This window comes from Puma concolor, chromosome D4, assembly GCF_028749965.1.
Source record: "Puma concolor isolate L17-30 chromosome D4, mPumCon1.1.hap2, whole genome shotgun sequence".
Lineage (NCBI taxonomy): Eukaryota > Metazoa > Chordata > Mammalia > Carnivora > Felidae > Puma > Puma concolor.
Window position 1 is genome coordinate 87765250 of NC_141679.1, and position 19310 is coordinate 87784559.

The window sequence follows — 19310 nt, forward strand, 5'->3', positions numbered from 1 at the left end:
GGACCGCGAGATCGTGACCTGGCTGAAGTCGGACGCTCAACCGACTGCGCCACCCAGGCGCCCCCACAGTCTAACTTATTTTAACATGATCACCCTGGCTACTGTACTGAGAATAAACTGTAGGTGGGCCCAGGGAGCCAGGAACCCATTGCAATACAACGATGCATCAGCCCGGGGTGTTCACTAGCAGTGGGGTGGTAATAAGGCAGAACCGACAGAATTTCTAAGGCAGGATAGGAGGTTGCAGATACAGACACCCAGAGCCTCCCTGTGCTGCCTAGCCATGGTCAAGCCCACTGTGCTCTTGAGCCCTTGGGCCGCACCTCCTTCAAGCTGTTTGTAGAAGTTCCCAAGACAGCAGAAAACTTGCACGCTCTGAGGACTGGGGAACGTCCATCTACAGGGAGAAATTTGATGTTGAGAATGTATTCCTGACATCTCTCCCATGGCAAATGCTGGGCACAGCACAACTGGTCCCCAGGTTTTCATCTGCACTGCCCAGCTGGGATGGCAAGCAGGCGGTCCTTGGCAGGGTGAAAGAGGGCACAGATGTCGTGGAAGCCATGGAGCGCCTCGGGTCCAGGCATGGCAAGACCGGCAACATCATCACTGCAGGGCGTGGACAGCGCTGACAGGCTGGTCTGTGCTTTGTCTCCGGAGGGCACCCCTCCCGCCCCCAGCTGCTGGCACCACTCTGTGCCTTCGTGCTCTCACGACACGTCCTCGGGGCCGTGTTGGTGCAAGGGCTAAGTTTAGGATAATGAAATTAAAACTAAATGACAAGAAAGAGAAACAGGAATTGAGGATGATGTCGAAGCGTTGGGCCTGAATTTCTGGAGGAATGGACCTGTCATCAAGTCAAATGGAGAAGACTGTGGGTGGGGCTGGTTTCAGGGTGCTGGTCAGGATTCCGGTGCAGACATCACGTGGTTGTTGGCTTGTAGGAGCCTGGGATTCAGGGTTCAGGTCTGGGCTGCAGATGGAAGCTTGGAATCCCGTCCTGACCCAGAAGTCCTGGCCCCAAACCACACACACACACACACACACACACACGCACGCATGCACGCGCGCGCCCTCCCCCACTGGTTACCACTTGTTAAATGCAGATTACTGACTCATCCCACTCCCTCTGCACCCCCCCCCCACCACCACCAGGTAGGCTGTGGGTGAGGCGTGACTTTCTGAACGAAACCACCCCGGGTGATTCCTGATTCCGAGGAGCTGACTGCTCTGGGAACTCCCGCTAAATCAACACACAGTAAAATCGATGCGGGGCGTCTGCGGGGCTCAGTCGGTGAAGTGTCTGACGTCAGCTCAGGTGGTTGGTGATCTCATCGGCTTGTGGATTTGAGCCTGGTGTCGGACTCCCCGCTGGCAGCGTTGAGCCTGCTTGGGATTTTCTCTCTCCCTTTCTCTGCCCCTCCTGCCCCTGGCTCAAAAGTAAATAAAGAAGCTTAAAAAAAAAAGTTGAGTTTGATGATCTTTGACAAATGTAAACAGTCAGGTCACCACCACGACAATGAAGATGTGGAATATGTACATTTCCCTCCAAATTCCCCTATCGTCAGTACCCTCCTCCCAACTCCAGCCCCTGAAACCATAGATCTGTTTTCTGTCCCTGTGGTTGTGCCTTTTCCCAACCGTCGTGTGGGTGGAATCATATAGTATGTGGCCTCTTGTGTCTGCTTTTAACCAGTATAAATGTTTTATTTGGAAGTTTCATACAAAACTGAGCATGAACACCTTCCCTGATATGTTACATTATGGTTTCTTTCTTTCTTTTTCAGTGTTTATTTCTTTTTGAGAGAGAGAGGGTGCAAGCTGGGCAGGAGCCGAGAGAGAGAAAGAGAGAGTCGAGGATCCGAAGCAGGTTCCTGTCAGTGCAGAGCCCAACTTGGGGCTTGAACCCACGAACCATGAGATCGTGACCTAAGCTGAACCCACCAACCATGAGATCGTGACCTGAGCTGAACCCACCAACCATGAGATCGTGACCTGAGCGGGAAGGAGGGCCGGCGGGCAAGAACCACAACTGCTATAACTCCCTCGAGGTGGACTGCTTTTAATCTGCTCTACCCCACCCCGCAAGGTTGGTACAATTGTTTGCAAATCAAGAGACAAAGGGCTTTCCTCTGAGTAAATGGCAGTTAGCTTTGGAGCATTGGCTGTTTGCCAACTGTTTTGCCCGTTCAGGGAGATTTCTGTCTCCTTGCTGGTTTTTCAGCTGAATTGTAAGCACTGGGGAAGAGCCCTCCCTGGAGGCGGCAGTCTCTGCAAACCTCAGTGTGCTCCTGCTGGCCATGACATAGGCCCCTGGGGCTGTGTGTGTGTGTGTGTGTGTGTAGGAGAGAAAGCTGGTTTGAGTTATGTCTGCACTTTCTAACCCTGTGACCTTGGGCAAATGTAATGAGCTTTCTCGCGCCTCAGTTTTCAGCTCTGTAAAATGGGGTTAGCATTCATGCCGAGCTCACTGGATGTTGCGAGGCTTTGCTGAGCTCATGCAGGTGAGCACCGTCCCTGGCACAGTGGGAAGGGTGCACTGACGGTTGCTGGCTTCACGGCAACCCTCCAGACAGTGACAAAGTGGATCCAGATGGGCTAAGGAGGTCTGCCTGAGTCAGAAGAGAGTGGGGGGTGGTCTCTGGAAACAGATCATCTAACTTTCACTTTCACCTTTGCCACTTGAGCCGGGTCCCTTCTCCTCGCTTAAAACCCTGCAGTTTCCTCCTCTGTAAAACGAAGAGGCATGACTACATTCGCCCTCCAAGTCTGAGGGTCCGGAAAGTGGTTCTCAGACTCTGGAGTATACCTGAATCACCCACAGAACTTGTTAAAACGCAGGTTGCTGAGCCCCGTCCCGAGACTGTCTGGTTCCCTAGGTCCAGGGTGGGGTCCAAGGTTTGCATCTCTACCAAGTTCCGCGGTGATGCTGATGCTGTTGGCGTGGAGACTTTGAGAACCACTGGTTTGGACAGCTGCAGAATCAATACTCTCAGTGAGACTGGAGGCCATCCAACCTCCGAGGGGCAGGGCCAGTGAGGGTTCTTGGCCAAAGGGTCTAAGAGGAGCAAGCCTTGATAAGGCCTGGGAGAATTTTCTCTCCCAGCTCCACCCAAAACTTGCAAGGAAAAGCCAAGCCCACTCTGGAGCACAGGTTCCTTCTCCCCAGGGCAGGGCTGTGGCAGTTGCATCAGGGCCCTGGAGGAGATGCTCCTGGATGGAAAGAACTGGTAATCAGGCCCTTGGGCAAATGGAGAGGCTGGAGCCTAAGCCCGGGGTGGTGGGGGTGGGGGACACTCAGGGGTCTCCCTCCGCTGTGAGCTGCTGGCAGGGTGGGGGCCCAATGCTGGGGCTGATGGTTAGCTCCCCCAACTGTGGTTGTTTCTAACTAACAAAAGAAGCTCACATTCGTTGTTGACATTGGGAAAAATAGAACAAGGAAAATAAAATGGTCGTATTAACATTTTGAGATAATGTCTACTGGTTTAAAACAAAACAAAACAAAAAAGATGTTTTAAGTACCCCCACCCCCAACACGGGCCTTGGACTCATGACTCCGAGATCAAGAGTCGCATGCTCTACTGACTGAGTCAGCCAGGTGCCTCTACAAAATTTTTAATCTCTTATTTCTTAAAGCTGAATAATGGCTCCTTTAGTGTTTATTTGATCATACATTTTTATTTTTATTAAAAAAAATTTTTTTTTAATGTTTATTCATTTTTGGGAGAGAGAGAGAGGCAGAGAGACAGAGTGTGAGTGGGGAAGAACCACAGAGAGGGAGGGAGGCACAGAATCGGAAGCAGGAGCTGTCAGCGCAGAGCCCAACGTGGGGCTTGAACTCATAAACCACGAGATCATGACCTGAGCCGAAGTCGGACACTTAACTGACTGACCCACCCAGGCGCCGCCTGTTTTTAACTTTTTGAGGAACCTCCATACTGTTTTCCAGAGTGACTGCACCACTTTGCATTCCCACCAACAGCGCAAAAGAGATTCTCTTTCTCTGCATCCTCGCCAACACCTGCTGTTGCCAAGGTTATTAATTTTAGCCATTCTGACTGTGTGAGGTGGTATCTCAGTGTGGTTTTGATTTGTATTTCTCTGATGATGAGTGATGCTAAGCCTTTTTTCATGTATGTTAGCCATCTGGATGGATGTCTTCTTTTGAAAAGTGTCTATTCATGTCTTTTGCCCATTTCTTCACTGGATTATTTGTTTTCTGGGTTAATTCATTTTTGAGAGAGAGTGTGGGTGGGGGAGGGGCGGAGGGGGGCAGAAGATCCAAAGCAGGCTCTGTGCTGAGAACAGCGTGCCCCATGAGAGATCACCTGAGCCAAAGTCAGATGCTCAACCTACTGAGGAACCCAGGCACCCCTGGGTATTGCCCTTAAAAAAAAAGTGGTCAGGGGCGCCTAGATAGCTCAGTCAGTTAAGCGACTGGCTCAGATCATGGTCTCGTGGTTTGTGAGTTAGAGCTCCAGGTTGGGTGCAGTGCAGAGCCTGCTTGGGATTCTCTCTCTCCTTTTCTTTCTGCCCCTCCCCTGCTCCTGCTCTCTCAATAAATAAATAAATAAGTAAACTTAAAAAAAAATTAAAAATAAAAAAAAAGTGGTTAATGCTGGCCAGGCTCAAAGTGGTTTGCACTCAGAAAACATGGTCCAGGGCACCTGGGTAGTTCAGTGGGTTACGTGTCAGGCTTCCGCTTGAGTCATGATCTTGAGGCTCGAACCCCACGTCGGGCTCTGTGCTGACAGCTCAGAGCCTGGAGCCTGTTTCTGATTCTGTGTCTCCCTCTCTCTCTGCCCCTCCCCCACTCACACACACACACACACACACACACACACACACACACACACTCTCTCTCTCTCTCTCTCTCTCTCTCTCTCTCTCTCAAAAATAAACATTAAAAAAAGAAAGAAAGAAAGAAAACATCGTCGGTCCAGCAATACAAAGTAATATAAGAATAACTCAAGTTCTTTCCTTGCATTTCTCAAACACTACAAAAGGATAGATCCCCCTACCACAGCTATACTCTTAAATATGCTCCTTTTCAGGGGCATGGGGAGGCTCAGTTGGTTGAGCGTCTGCCTTCAGCTCAGGTCATGATCTCACTGTTTGTGGGTTCGGGCCCCACATCGGCCTCTGTGGTAAGTTCAGAGCTCCAGCTCAGAGCCTGGAGCTGGCTTCAGATTGTGTCTCCCTCTCTCTCTGCCCTTCCCCCGCTCATGCTCTGTCTGTCTCTGTCTCTCAAAAATGAATAAACATTAAAACAAAATATGCTCCTTTTCTTCTCCATCCCACATCTTCCACACACTACAGAGGTTCCTGTGCCCTTCTTCAGTCTCCCTTCCACCACCCCTCCCTTCCCAATCTTCTGAGAAGCGTTTCCTCCTCCTCTTCCTGTCACCCAGTGCTGCGTGTGTGTGTGTGTGTGTGTATGTGTGCGCGCACGCATGGTGACCTCTCAATTCTGTCCATTCTCAGATTTTCCATCACAAAAGCCCCAAAGAACTGCACTGGCTATGAAGGGCCCTCTTCAGAGGGTGAAGGGCAGACAAAATCACATGGGCAAAATCCTTCAGTGGGTGGAGAGAGGAAAGTTTCAACCATGATATCTGGTCAAGTCCAAGAGGTTGGCTGTGTGCTCCTTGAAGACTAGGTAGGGTGTGTTGGTCTAGCATCCCTTGAACTGGGCTTAGCACATAGCAGGGACTTAATATTGGTTCAGTGAATGTGGGAGCAGTGAGAAATGACCAACAATTCTGTGCTGGGGGTAGCAAGAGACATTTTACTGAGATCTTTGATCTAGGCCTGGCAGTAAGAAGTTTACCTTGGGCAGCAAGAAGGACATCACTTCCTCTGAAGGGAGGAACTAAAAGATGGTGGGGAGGCGGGTCGGGGACTTAAAATGAGTGCAGATAGGTAGGGAGAAGGTAGAGGAAATTCTTGATGGCTTTATTTTTCTCTATGAGAAAGGAGAGTGGGGAATATGAGACGGAAGAGGCAAAGGTTTGGTAAAGCCACTTGGAGAGAGAAGGGATCTAGAGACAAATGGAACAATTTTGGGTGGTGATGAGGGCTCAGCTGAAGGTGGAGGCCATGGTGTGTGGGTTTCATCCTTGCAGAACCTCAGGTGGTTGAATGATAACAGGAGACCCGTTATTTATTCAATAGGGAGAAGATGAATGGACGTGGAGGGCTCCCTAACACCGGGGAATGAATATGGTGGGCATTAGCCAATGCGAAGAAAATGAAAGCGAAGCCAGAAAAGCAAGTACTATGTGGAGAGCTGGAATTTCAGATGTCACGTGTACCAGTTGTGTGACCCTGAGGGTGCATGGCTGAGGTTCAAGGGAAAGTCATGGACATGAGGACGTCAAGCGACCGAGGCCAAATTGGCCTGAGGATGTTAAAGTCTCCCAGAATCCAGGGCGGCGCGGTGAGCCACGTGACAGCCCCCCTTGATTGCTCCACAGTGAAGCATAGTCGAGAAGATGGCGGCCCAGCGAGAACCTCATCGAAGTAGGTGTGTACACACAGCAGCGCCCAGTGTGCAGGAGGGCGGTGAGGAGCGAGGGGGACGCGGCCCGTTCCTCCGGTCTGGACAAGGATAGAGGAGGAGCTGTGGGAAGGGGCGAGATATCAGAGTCTGGGTGGTGTGCGCCACCAGCGGACTACTGAAGGGGCTGGATGTCAGAAGCTGCGCGTCGCTCCGGCCGATTACTCGTTCTGTGTCCCCAGTCGGAGCCCAGTTTCCCAACACGTATCAAAGGGCCCGGGGTAGAGTTTTAACGCTCCTCCCAGTTAGGGGACTCGAGGGGGACCGCGACGGGGTAAAAATGGCGGAGGGCCAGCCGGGCCTTGAACGGCGGGGCAAGCCCCGGCAAAGCCCTCTAGTGGCGTCGCGCGTCTCCACGGCGACGGGACGCGTGGCCCAGACAAGGGCGGAGCTTCTTGTGGGGCGGGGCATCTCTGTGACGCCAGGGGCTGGGTCTAAATGGCGAAACCCGAGAGGCTCCTGGGGGGGTTTGAACTGGCCAATGGGCGAGCTGCCGACCGGGTGTCGGAAAAGGAGGCGGAAGCGGGGAGGAGTCGCCGCGGGAGCCGCACAGCATCCGCCGCGGCGTCTCCATGGCACGGCCCTGGCCTCCGACTTCAACGACTTCATAAGGAGGCGTTTCTGGGCGCAGCCGTGTCGCTCCTGGTGAGAGGCCGCCGGCAGGCGGGACCCCGGGCGCTTCGGGGCGCCCCGCCGCCGGGCTGGGTCCCGGAGGGAGGGATGGCCCCCGCCGCTCCCCCTCCCCCCCGGCCGCCCCTGCCTCCAGCCCTCCGGCGCGCTCGTCCCGCTCCCGTCAGAATGTGGCCCCCGCCCCGCCCCCCGGCGCGGGCCCTCTCCTCCTCCGGCTAACGGGCGGGCCGGCCGCCTCCCACTTGACCTGGCCTCCGGCGGGACTCTACTCCCACCTCTGCCGCCCTCCGGCGGGGCCTCGCCCTTCTCTCTATGGGCAGAAACTGGTCCCCTCCTGCCCGCTGGTGGGTGGTCGTCGTCTCTTCCCCGCCGTCGGAGGCTGGCCCCGCGCCCCTTGCCCGCCGGTGGGCGTCGCCCCTGCCGCCTCTCCCTCCCTGCGGGCCTCGGCTCGGCAGTCATTTGTCCGCGCCTCGTAGGCAGTGCTGTTTCCCCGGGGTCGTCTCCCTGCCGCCCAACCCCGCGGGAGCGGGATCACCAGCCCAGGGGGCCTCCCCGGGGGTCCCATCCCGCTCCCTGCACCACCCGGCGTCCGACCCGCTCTAACTCGGATACTAAGTCCTGGCGGCCGCTGGCTGTTACGCCCGGGAGGATTTTCCCTTCGCCGTCGGGGGTACCCACTTGTGGCCGAACGCCCCTTTCTCCTGCAGCTGCCGCCCCTATCGCCTTCAAATACTATTGGTCCTCTCCAGGTTTCTATTCTGCCGGGAACGCCCCCTTCTCCTAGGAGACCCTTGCCCTGGCCCCGCCCGGAATATCCCCCCAGCTCCCTTCTCGGATTCCGGCCCTTTGGGGCCCACTTGGGGACCTGGCGGTTCTCGCCCTCCACGCACGCCAGCCAGCACCTCAGGTTTTCCCTTTGACTGCCACCCACCACTCCTGGGTGGGGCCTGGGCGTGGTGGTCCTTGTCCTCGAAGTTCCGCCCCTCGCCCGTCCCCAGGGAGGGGAGCTTCCTCCGCGCCCCCTACCCACCTACCGGCCGTCCATCCAGTGCCCCGCAAGTCGCTCAGCCTCTCCTATCTCCCCCCCCCCCCACTTTGACAGGACAGTTGCTGTGCGACTTGGACAGTAGAGGAGCGCCTCCCAAGTTTTCATCCAACTGCCACCCCCAAGGCTTCCACCCTCCTCCCCTCAGAGAGGACGTTTGATGCCGGGCCCCTGAGATTGTTATTGACAAGCCCCTCTGGGTCCCCCTGAGCAGAGCCTGCTGACCCAATTGCCCACCTTTGCGGCTTTGATGCCTAGCCATGTCTGCCTCATCCTCAGGCCGCTCCCCCAGGTACTGCGGAAGAGCAGGGAAAGGTGGTCAGGGGCCCTCAGGCCAGGCTCACCAGGGGCTTCTCTTTCCAGCTTCCCTGTTCTGTGTATTGAAAGTCTGGTCCAAGACATTGAGAAATCATTTTGAAAGGGAAGGAGGAAAAAAGTGCAGGCAGGCCATCCCAGTTCTGGCTCCCTCTTGCCCTCCCTCCCCAGGTGCCCCAGTTCCCAGGGGCAAACAGGGTCACCATTGTTGGAGTAGGAGGCATACAGGTCCTTTTTGAAAGAGGGCTGCATGTAAATAACAATGATGTCAGAGGTGGATTTGTCAGTTAGCAAGGTATGGATGCAATCCAGGTGATTGCATGGCAAGCCTGATGAGGGAGAGAGATTTCCCAAATCTGTTGGCTTTTAAGTGAGGAGGGGGGAAAAAAAAACCTGTCTACTTACTCAGATTTGGTATTCCTTGCCCAAATGACTAGTAGGGCGCAATAAATATATTTTTTTTCTTTTTCATCAAAGCGTAATAGACGTACAGCAAGATGCATGCTACAGTGCCCGAGAATTTTTATGTTGCATCTTTAGGTTACATTATTTTCCCAGAAGTATTGATGGGGAGGGCGAAGCCATATTTTGGGGCTGTCAGGAGGTAGTGGGATGGACCAAATGAATTTTCCAAGTCCCTTTCCGTCATGGCCTTCTTGACTCAGACGCTCTGCTGCAAAATATTGGAGATTAAGCTTTTTTTATATTTGCAAATCTGGTGATGGGGTTGTTTATGTGTAAGCAGGATGAATTGCACGTATTATTAAAAAAAAAAAAAAAACCTCTCTAAGACAAAAATAACCCTGCTTTTCAAGACGTTAAAAGGTAGAAAGAGGGGCGCCTGGGTGGCGCAGTCGGTTAAGCGTCTGACTTCAGCCAGGTCACGATCTCGCGGTCCGTGAGTTCGAGCCCCGCGTTGGGCTCTGTGCTGACTGCTCAGAGCCTGGAGCCTGTTTCCGATTCTGTGTCTCCCTCTCTCTCTGCCTCTCCCCCGTTCATGCTCTGTCTCTCTCTGTCCCAAAAATAAATAAACGTTGAAAAAAAAAAAAAGGTAGAAAGAGGGATATTTGGGGAAATAGTAACTTTTCTTCATCTTACTTGAATGTTTGTTAATTTTATGAAATTTGAGTCACAGTGACTTTGTTCCTGGGCCTGCTGGGTTTTTGTTTTTGTCTTTTTTTTTTATGTTTGTTTGTTTGTTTTTTTTTTTTTTAGAGAGAAAGCTCTCAAGCAGGGTAGAGGGGTATAGGGAGAGAGAGAAAAAGAGAAAAAGAATCTTAAGCAGGCTCCATGTTCAGCTCGGAGCCCGATGCGGGGTTCAATCCCAGGACCCTGGGATCTTGACCTGAATTGGGATCAAGAGTCGGCTGGTGAGCTGAGCCATCCACACACTCCCCTACTTCTTTTTATGTCTGTCATTCACTGAGCATTTTTCCAGGGCTGCCTCTGCTCTAGGCACAGTCCCTGAGCACTTTCATCCTTGGCCAAGTTAGTACCTTGCCCATGGCTCCCGTGCCGCCTGCTTTTTGCCACTCGACAGACAGGATGACAGCTGGGCGTTTCAGCAAAAGGTCACAATATGTGCAATGCAGTGGCAGGTTACAGGGTCAGCCCTGTGAATGCCCATCACCCCCTGTTTCCATCCCGCTGCCAGGCACACCAGGCGTGCTTGGTGCTCGTGTAAAGGGAGCCAAGTGATTTCAGACTGGTTCTCCTAGTCATAAGCTTGTGTGTAATTTCGGGAGATCTAAGAACTAGAAGAGCCGTATTTTTCCGCTTACAATCTGGTTCTTGTGCCTGGGTGCAGGTTTCCATCGTGTGGGAAGAACGGAGTAACAAGTCTCACGCAGAAAAAGGTCTTGCGGACACCCTGTGTTGCGCCCAGTGTGACCGTGACGGTAGGTGACGCGCACACGGAGCAGCCCTCGGGTCTGCGGCCCCACCACCAATGCTTTTGCACACCTTTTCCAGTACCTGCCTTTCCCTGCTGGCACCACTGTGGCCCCTCGCTCTGCTGGGTGCTTTCATGCCTGTCCTGCTGATTGACTGGGATGGTTTTTTTTCTTTTGCTTGTGGTCCAGCTGCTGGGTGTGAGGAGGTTGTCTTAACCTAATCCTTCCCAGTTCCAAAAAGCTTGAGAAAACTTCCAAAAAGAAAAAAAAAAAAAAAAAAAAGAAGAAGTAGAAGAAAAGAAAAAAGTCAAAGAATGGGGAAGGGATAGTTGCTGGGGGGATGGCGGTGGGGAGATGGCAAGGGGTGTGCAGCTGGGGGTTCTGCCCTGCTTATATTTTCTTCAGAATCTATGCAACCTTCTCATCTCAGCATTTCCTATCGCTTTCTGTGGTCGTCCTCTCTCACCTGCCTGCTGCCTGATTTGTTTTGTGCTCTAACCGTTCTGTGAGTCTCCTGCGCTAATCTGCCCGCCCAGATTACCGTGCAGAAGGATTCTCCTGCCCTCTCCCACTGTGCTACACTGAGTCTGAAGAAAAGCTGTGCATTCCAGCAGGCTTGGACGGAGATTCAGCGCTGAGGACCCTGGGGCTGGGTTCGGGTTCTTCTGCGGAACGTGCGGGTCTGGCAGACCCCTCTCTTGAGTGGACGTAGATCTTCCCAGTGGTCTTCAGCTGGGATCTCTGCAGCAGCCTGTGGGAACAGCACCGCTGCCTTCGTTCCTGCCCGCATGCCAGTAATTGGTAGCTGTCCTGCTCGCTTGCTGGCTAGGCTTTCAGTGGCCCCCAGAGGCTCTGAGCTCTGGTTTTTATGCCCGTTTACTCATCCACAGATCAACCTTTTTTGTGTTGTCCTCCCCTGCCTGCCAGAAGCGAACCATGAAGGACCGCCCTTCAACTCCCCCCTTACATGTTCACGTGGATGAGAACACTCCTGTCCACGTCCACATAAAAAAACTCCCGAAACCGTCAGCAACCAGCAGCCAGGTAGGAGCCTGCCGGCCGGGCGAGGTTAAGGCTGTGGAGCAGGGGGCCACCTCCCAACCCGGCCACCTCACGCCTCAAACTCCAAAGGTTTCCGAGACAGATGCGCTTGCTTTCAGAGGTCAGCTGCCTGCTTAGAAGGTAGGCGGCCCTTGATCCAGAAACGGCAGCAGCAGCCTTAGTCAGAAGAGGCTCCCCTGCGGAGTTGGAAGTGGGTGCCACCAGAGTGACACCACGGCCGGCTGTGTGGGGAAGTGACCCTGGGTTTGTCCCTTTCCACAGAAATCTCATAAGCGCGGAATGAAAGGGGACACCGTGAATGTGCGGCGGAGTGTCCGGGTGAAAACCAAGGTACCTTGGATGCCCCCTGGAAAATCATCCGCCCGGCATGTGGGATGCAAGTGGGAGGTAGGCTCATTCTCGTTCAGGCTTTCCTTCTCGGACTGGTCAGGGTCTAGCAGGCCTCAAACTCGGTATGATTCAGGGTCGGCGGTAGCTCTTAGGGATGTCCAGTAGGTCCTGCTAAACCCTGAAGGCACATGATGTTCTTGGGTCCTCACAAGACTGCAGTGTGGTAGGTCTTGCTCTCCCAATGTACAGATGAGGAAAGCAAGGTTCCGAGAGGTGAGGTCCCAGAGAAAGCAGCAGCAGAGCCTCAGTTGGGGCTCAGGGCTGGCTCATGCTGAAGGGTGCACCCTTGGCCTCTCTGGTTTGTACGTGTGGAGCCACGTCTTTTCCCGTGTGACTGGGACCGTATCTGAAGCGTAACTTAAACGTGTACCAGAAACGTGCCTATCTAAGAAAGCACCGCCTCTTTCGAGGCAGTCCCCACGAGAGATTATGCGTGTATTCCACAGCTGTCCCCCAGGCCGCTTCTGGAACTGGTTAATCATTGCCTTCCGTATGAGTTGTGAAGGTGCCAAGAGAATTACCGTCCTCAACGTGTTTTGCGTGTCCGTCCGTCCGTCCGTCCATCCACGCGGTGATTCTTGCGGCATGACACTTATCGAGACTTGGGCCAGACACTGCCGCGCACTGGGGTGACAGCCGCAGACTGGCAGGTGCACCCTCCTTAGGCTTACACTCTAGTCAATTGCAACAAGAAACGTCAGTGACGAGACAAGACCTTTTGGCTGCATTTTAGACAAAGGTCTCATTATTGGGGCAGGTAAAAAGGACCTGAGGCTGCTTCCAGATGATGCCTGCCATTTTGAAACAGTCTTTTGCTGGTAGTTTGTTACTTCTTTTTGTTTTTGATAGTTTATTACTTTTAAAAGTAGAAATAAAAAGTGAAAGTAATTACTCTGAAGTCCTACTTCATGGGTTTGACTCCCTGATTTATCAGTTTTCCCTAAGAGATAAAGGGAGAATGGGGTATTCTAGGGAATAAATGAGAAGTGTTCTAACCAGTGTGTGTGTTTGTGTGTGTGTGTGTGTGTGTGTGTGTGTGTGTGTGTGTGTATTTACATAAGAAAGATTGGAATTAGGGGCGCCTGGGTGGCCCAGTTGGTTAAGCGCCCTGCTCTTGGCTTCTGGAGCCCCACACTTTGGGCTTTGTACTGACAGCACAGAGGCTGCTGTGTCTCCCCCCCCCCCCCCCCCCCGACTAGCACTTGCACGCTCTCTCTCTCAAAAATAAACCAACATTAAAAAAATTAGATAAGGGGCGCCTGGGTGGCTCAGTCGGTTGAGCGTCCGACTTCAGCTCAGGTCATGATCTCGCGGTCTGGTCCGTGATTTTGAGCCCCGCATCAGGCTCTGTGCTGACAGCTCAGAGCCTGGAGCCTGCTTCAGATTCTGTGTCTCCCTCTCTGCCTCTGCCCCTCCCCCTCTTGCACTCTGTCTCTCTCAAAAATAAAAAAATAAACATTAAAAAAAAATTTTTTTTTAAGTTAAATAAATACATGAATACACTTAAAAAAATTTTAATGCCTTTTAAACAAGAGGGAAAGAAAGCTTGGAATTAAAACGCTGTCTTCCATTTTTTACCACATGTACCTGACTAATCAGTTAGATGTAAATGAAAAACAACTATGTTTTAAAACACAAGCTGTCATGGGGCGCCTGGGTGGCGCAGTCGGTTAAGCGTCCGACTTCAGCCAGGTCACGATCTCGCGGTCCGTGAGTTCGAGCCCCGCATCAGGCTCTGGGCTGATGGCTCAGAGCCTGGAGCCTGTTTCCGATTCTGTGTCTCCCTCTCTCTCTGCCCCTCCCCCGTTCATGCTCTGTCTCTCTCTATCCCCAAAAATAAAATAAACGTTGAAAAAAAAAATTTAAAAAAACACAAGCTGTCATTTTTATTGAATGGAATATACTGTAATTGAAAAGCTTACTGATATGTTGGCAAGGGTAGGAGAAGTCAGCAAACTTTTTTATACTGTTTTGAGAGGATTGGTGAAATCATTTAACAGTTCTGGGGCACGTATGTAAACATTGATGCTAGGTTTTATTTTTAAAAAATATTTCTTAAGATTTTTTTATTTTTAAGTAATCTCTGCACTTAGTGTGAGGTTTGAACTCACGAACCCAAGATCAAGAGTTGTACAGTCCACTGACTAAGCCAGCCAGGCACCCCAGGGATCCTGTAGTTTTATACCTAGGAATTGATATTATAGGGATTTTTTTGTTTTTTGTTTTTTTTTTTAAGTTTATTTTGGGAGAGAGGGAGAGAGAGTACGCAGGGGAGGGGCAGAGAGAGAGAATCCCAAGCAGGCTCCCTGCTGTCAGCATGGAGCCCGATGCAGGGCTCGATCTCATAAACCTCAAGATCATGACCGGAGCCAAAATCAAGAGTTGGACGCTTAACCACTTAACCGACTGAGCTGGGGTACATGAGTACAGATATCATGTATAAAGATGTTTGTAAGAAAGAAATTTTGGAAGCAACCTAAATGTCTATCAGGAGGGTATTGGTTAAATTGTGATATATCCATGCAGTGGAATACCATACAACTGTTACAGTGATGGACGTAGATATTCATACATGATCATGAAGCACGGAGCTGCACAGCGGGTGGAGTTTGGCCCTATTTGTCCAAACAAGGGCATCTGTGGGTCACCTGGCTGGCTCAGTAGGCAGAGCATGTGACTTTTTTTTTTTTAATGTTTATTTTTGAGAGAGAGGGAGACAGTGCGCGTGTGGGAGGGGCAGAGAGAGAGGGAGACACAGAATCAGAAGCAGGTTGCAGGCTCCGAGCCATCAGCACAGAGCCCGACGCGAACTCGAAGTCACATGCTGGGAGATCATGACCTGAGCCACAGTCGGATGCTTAACCGACTGAGCCACCCAGGTGCCCCTCTTTATTTATTTATTTATTTTTGTTAGGTTTATTTTGACAGGGAGAGTGACGGGGGGAGGGGCAGAGAGAGAGCAAGAGACAGAATACCTGCTGTCAGTATAGAGCCCGATTCAGGGCTTGATCTAATGAACCTCAAGATCATGACCTGAGCCTAGATCAAGTGTCAGACACTTAACCTACTGAACCACCCAGATGCCTCAGAGCATGTGACTCTTGATCTTGGAGTCTTGAGTTCGAGCCCCATGTTGGGTGTAGAGCTTACCTTAAAAAGAAGAAAAAAACAGGATGTCTGTATCCATGTGTACATACATGTGTTTGTATATGTATAACATTTTCTGGAAAGATAAATAAAAAGTAGTAAGCAGTGACCACCTCTGGGGTTGGGGGGCCCTTAAAGGTTTAAAAATAAGCCTTAAAGGTTTATTTTTTATTGTCTGCTTGAATTTCATTATAACAAGCATACTATGTTTTATAATTAAAAATGCTTTTTTAAAAAACAGAAGACTTAGTAGTTTTTGAAGTCTACATTAAAGATCTGCCACTATGGAAACTGGCTTCCCTACTGACCTAGGTTGCTAGGACCTGTGGTCCCCCCCGGCCTACTTTCAGTTCTGGGGCCCCAGAATCCTAGAAATGGAGGAGCTCAGAGAGGTGACTTCTGTCTCAGCAGCTATATTTCATGATGTCCCCTTGAGCCAGTGCCCTTCTCCTTCCCAGTGGTACTCTGTGTTTCTGGGAAGACCCAGCCTGACCTTTCCCATTATGGGCAAGCGAGAAAGGAAATGTGGGGTGAGCTGGATGTGGACCCCAGAAGCTGCTGTGTACACGTGGGGGTTCTTGTTTGATTTTTTTAAAAATGTTTATGTATTTTGAGAGAGAGAGAGAGAGTGAGCGTGGGAGAGGGGCAGAGGGAGATTGGAGAGACAGAATCCCAAGCAGGCTCCACGCCATCAGCACAGAGTCCGATGTGGAGCTCTATCTCACCAATGGTGAGATCATGAGCTGAGCCAAAATGAAGAGTCGGTCGCTTAACCAACTGAGCCACCCAGGTGCCCCCTTGTTCGATTTTTTTTTTTTTTTTTAAATTTTTTTTTTTTTTTCAACGTTTATTTATTTTTGGGACAGAGAGAGACAGAGCATGAACGGGGGAGGGGCAGAGAGAGAGGGAGACACAGAATCGGAAACAGGCTCCAGGCTCTGAGCCATCAGCCCAGAGCCCGACGCGGGGCTCGAACTCACGGACCGCGAGATCGTGACCTGGCTGAAGTCGGACGCTTAACCGACTGCGCCACCCAGGCGCCCCTGTTCGATTTTTTTAAAACCCCTTCTGGTATATAAGATTGATTGCCTTTGGGAGAAAGGAGGTGTGGGTTTTTTTCTCTACCCTATTTTTATTATTTTTAAAAATTTTTTTGAATGTTTATTTAGTTTTGAGAGAGCGACAGAATGTGAGTTGGGGAGGGGCAGAGAGAGAGGGAGACACAGAATTCGAAGCAAGCTGCAGGCTCTGAGCTGCCTGCACAGAGCTCAAGGTGGGGCTCGAGCCCACAAACTGTGAGATCATGACCTGAGCTGAAGTCGGACGATCAACCGACTGAGCCACCGAGGCACCCTTCTACCCTATTTTTAAAAGTGATCTGTTTTTGTTATGAAAAGTTGAAAATTCAGAAAAATAAACCATCACCTGTCACTTTACTACTTTAATGTGACTGCTATTAAGTTTTAAAAGCTTTTTCTTAAAAAGTGCAGGAAAGTACACACATCAGAAGTATACTGCTTGACTGATGAATTTTTACAAACTGACTGTATCTGTGTAACTAACTACCACACCACTTAAGAAACCACATCATCATGAGCTTCCCCAGAAGCTCCCCTCTGGTCCTAATGCTGTCATTACCACCCCTGTGGGGAACCACCCTCCTGAGACTGCTAATATTTTGGTGCATTTACTGTCACACTTTTTCCTATGCATACTTTTGGGTTTTAAAATACCATTGTTATCATACTATATATTGTCCTATTACCCTCCTTTTATTTTTCATTTTATTTGTAAAAAACTTTTTTAACATTTATTCATTTTTGAGAGAGAGAGAGAGAGAGAGAGAGACAGACAGACAGAGCACAGTGGGGGAGGGGCAGAGGAAGAGGGAGACACAGAATCTGAAGCAGGCTCCAGGCGCTGAGCTGTCAGCACAGAGCCCGACATGGGGCTCAAACTCACAGACCATGAGATCATGACCTGAGCCAAAGTGTAATGCCCAACTGACTGAGCCACCCAGGCGCCCCGTATTACCCTCCTTTTAAATATTGCCAACTTTTTTTTCTTAAAAAAGCAATCTGCAGTCACTGTTGAAAAATTAGAAAATCCAAACCAGCACAAGAAAGAAAGTTAAAAAAACACCTGTGATCCCAACACTCTGAGAAGAGCTCTGGAACTTTTTTTTTTTTTTTTTTTTTTTTTTGAGGGAGAGAGCAAATGCAAGCACAGCAGGGGAGGGGTAGAGAGAGGGGGCAGAGGATCCAAAGCTGAAGCTGGTTCTGTGCTGACAGCAGGGAGCCCAATGCGTGGCTGATACAGGGCTTGAACTCATGGACCCAGCGGTCACGACCTGAGCCAAAGTCAGACACTTAACTGACTTAACCACACAGGTGCCTGACCGCCTTGGAACTTCTAGGTGGAAGCCTTCCTGATCTTTTCTTACGAAGAGACTCCTTGTTTTGATTTTTGTAACAGTGGGATTACTTAATGTATTCTTTTTGAACACACTCTGATTGTATTTATGTTGTATCTTGCTTTTTTTTTTTTTTTTTTAAAGACGGTATTCCATTGTGGGTATATTTGTACCACGATGTATTTAACCAATACTATCTTGTCATACATTTATCTTTATCCTTGCCTTGATATTAACTATTGATTCACATTCTTAGACATTCTTGATAAGTCCGTAGAAATAGAATTTCTGGGACAAAGGGCACATGCATTTTTTTTTTTTTTAACGTTTATTTATTTTTGAGACAGAGAGAGAGCATGAACGGGGGAGGGTCAGAGAGAGAGGGAGACACAATCTGAAACAGGCTCCAGGTTCTGAGCTGTCAGCACAGAGCCTGACGCGGGGCTCAGACCCACGAACTGCGAGATCATGACCCGAGCCGAAGTCGGACGCTTAACCGACCAAGCCACCCAGGCGCCCCCACATGCATTTTAAAAATTGTACCCTGAAAGTCCTACTTGTCTGGTATTAGTCATACTCTTATTTTTTTCATTTTTAAACTTTTATTTTATTTTTGAGAGAGAGTGAGAGAGCATGTGCTTGAGGGAGGGGTGGCCCAAGAGAGGGAGAGAAAGAATCCTAAGCAGGTTCTGTGCTCATGTGGAGCTCAGTCTCATGAACCGTGAGATCACGACCTGAGCCAAAATCATGACGCTTAACCAACTAAGCACCCAGGCGCCCTGAGTTATACTCAGTATTGAATACCTTTATTCCTGATATCTGGCACTTGAGCTTGAAAGGAGCACAGAACTGAACAAATAATAAGAAATAGCAAGTACTTAATGCACCAGAATAAACCTGGAGACTGAGTCAAGTTGAACATATCAAAACCCATGGAAACCCTGGCTCCCAGATTATAATGTCTTTCTTCCTGGAATCTTACAAGCAAAGAGTCATGCAGCTTGACATAATCTTTTCAGGGGGGCACTTGTATTTTGTTTAAAAAATATGTTTTTATGCTGATGTATTTAAATATTTCCAGACATCATACCATTCTACCCCTCAAGTATTCAGTATGTGTTTCTAATTTTTTTTTTTTTTTTTTGTAACCAAAATAACAATGATTAGTCCTAAAAACTTTATTTCTTCTTATCATCTATCTGGTCCACGTCACATTTACCCACTCGTCCCTAAAGTACCTTTTATAGCAGATGTGGGGTACCTGCAACTGTCCACTGTCATGCATTCATATTCATTTAAAAGGCTTTTGACATACTTCACTTCTGCCTTTGGTATATGAAAACATCTATCGCCCCAAACTTTTGCCATCTTGGGTATTGCGACTTTTTTGTCAGTTTGTTCTATCCTTTATTTTAAACTTGACATTGTAACACAGGCTTATTTCTTGGTAGAAAATCTTCAGAAACATCACGTAAACAGGGGTAGGTAATGTCCATCGAGAAGGCGCGGTGTGCTCTCCGTCCTGAGGTCCCTGTGGTCGGCCCTCGGCATTTTAGCCCTTCCTGCCTCCCCTGGACAAGCAGGTGGCTCTGGAGCTGATGGCTGTGGCTTTGCCTTATGAGTTCACGTGTCTCTCCCTCCTCTGCATCAGAATCCGCCTCATTGCCTGGAGATCACGCCACCATCTTCAGAAAAGCTGGTCTCGGTGATGCGGTTAAGTGACCTCTCTACAGAAGATGACGACTCGGGTCACTGTAAAATGAACCGTTATGATAAGAAGATTGACAGTCTAATGAACGCGGTCGGTTGTCTCAAGTCTGAGGTGAGGGAGGTAGGGGGTAAAATAGCTGTTGGCCT

At 50.1% G+C, this 19310-nt stretch overlaps 1 protein-coding gene across 26 annotated transcripts in view; it reads left to right on the plus strand.

The window, feature by feature from the left end:
• Positions 1 to 6423: 6423 nt before the first annotated feature.
• The window catches only part of ODF2 (outer dense fiber of sperm tails 2), a 36240-nt gene continuing 23353 nt past the window's right edge, over positions 6424 to 19310 (plus strand). For 2 of the 26 annotated variants that reach the window (XM_086684180.1, XM_086684188.1), the window contains exons 1-5: positions 7403 to 7533; positions 8292 to 8526; positions 10357 to 10447; positions 11765 to 11890; positions 19105 to 19275. In XM_086684180.1, coding sequence (XP_086540306.1) covers positions 8495 to 8526; positions 10357 to 10447; positions 11765 to 11890; positions 19105 to 19275 — 420 coding nt within the window. In that variant the 5' untranslated portion in view covers positions 7403 to 7533; positions 8292 to 8494. Of the gene's footprint in view, positions 6527 to 7025; positions 7205 to 7399; positions 7534 to 7979; positions 8097 to 8291; positions 8527 to 10356; positions 10448 to 11331; positions 11486 to 11764; positions 11891 to 19104; positions 19276 to 19310 lie in introns of those variants that run through there. The other 24 variants (XM_086684184.1, XM_086684190.1, XM_086684169.1 and 21 more) reach the window with 21 other exon arrangements.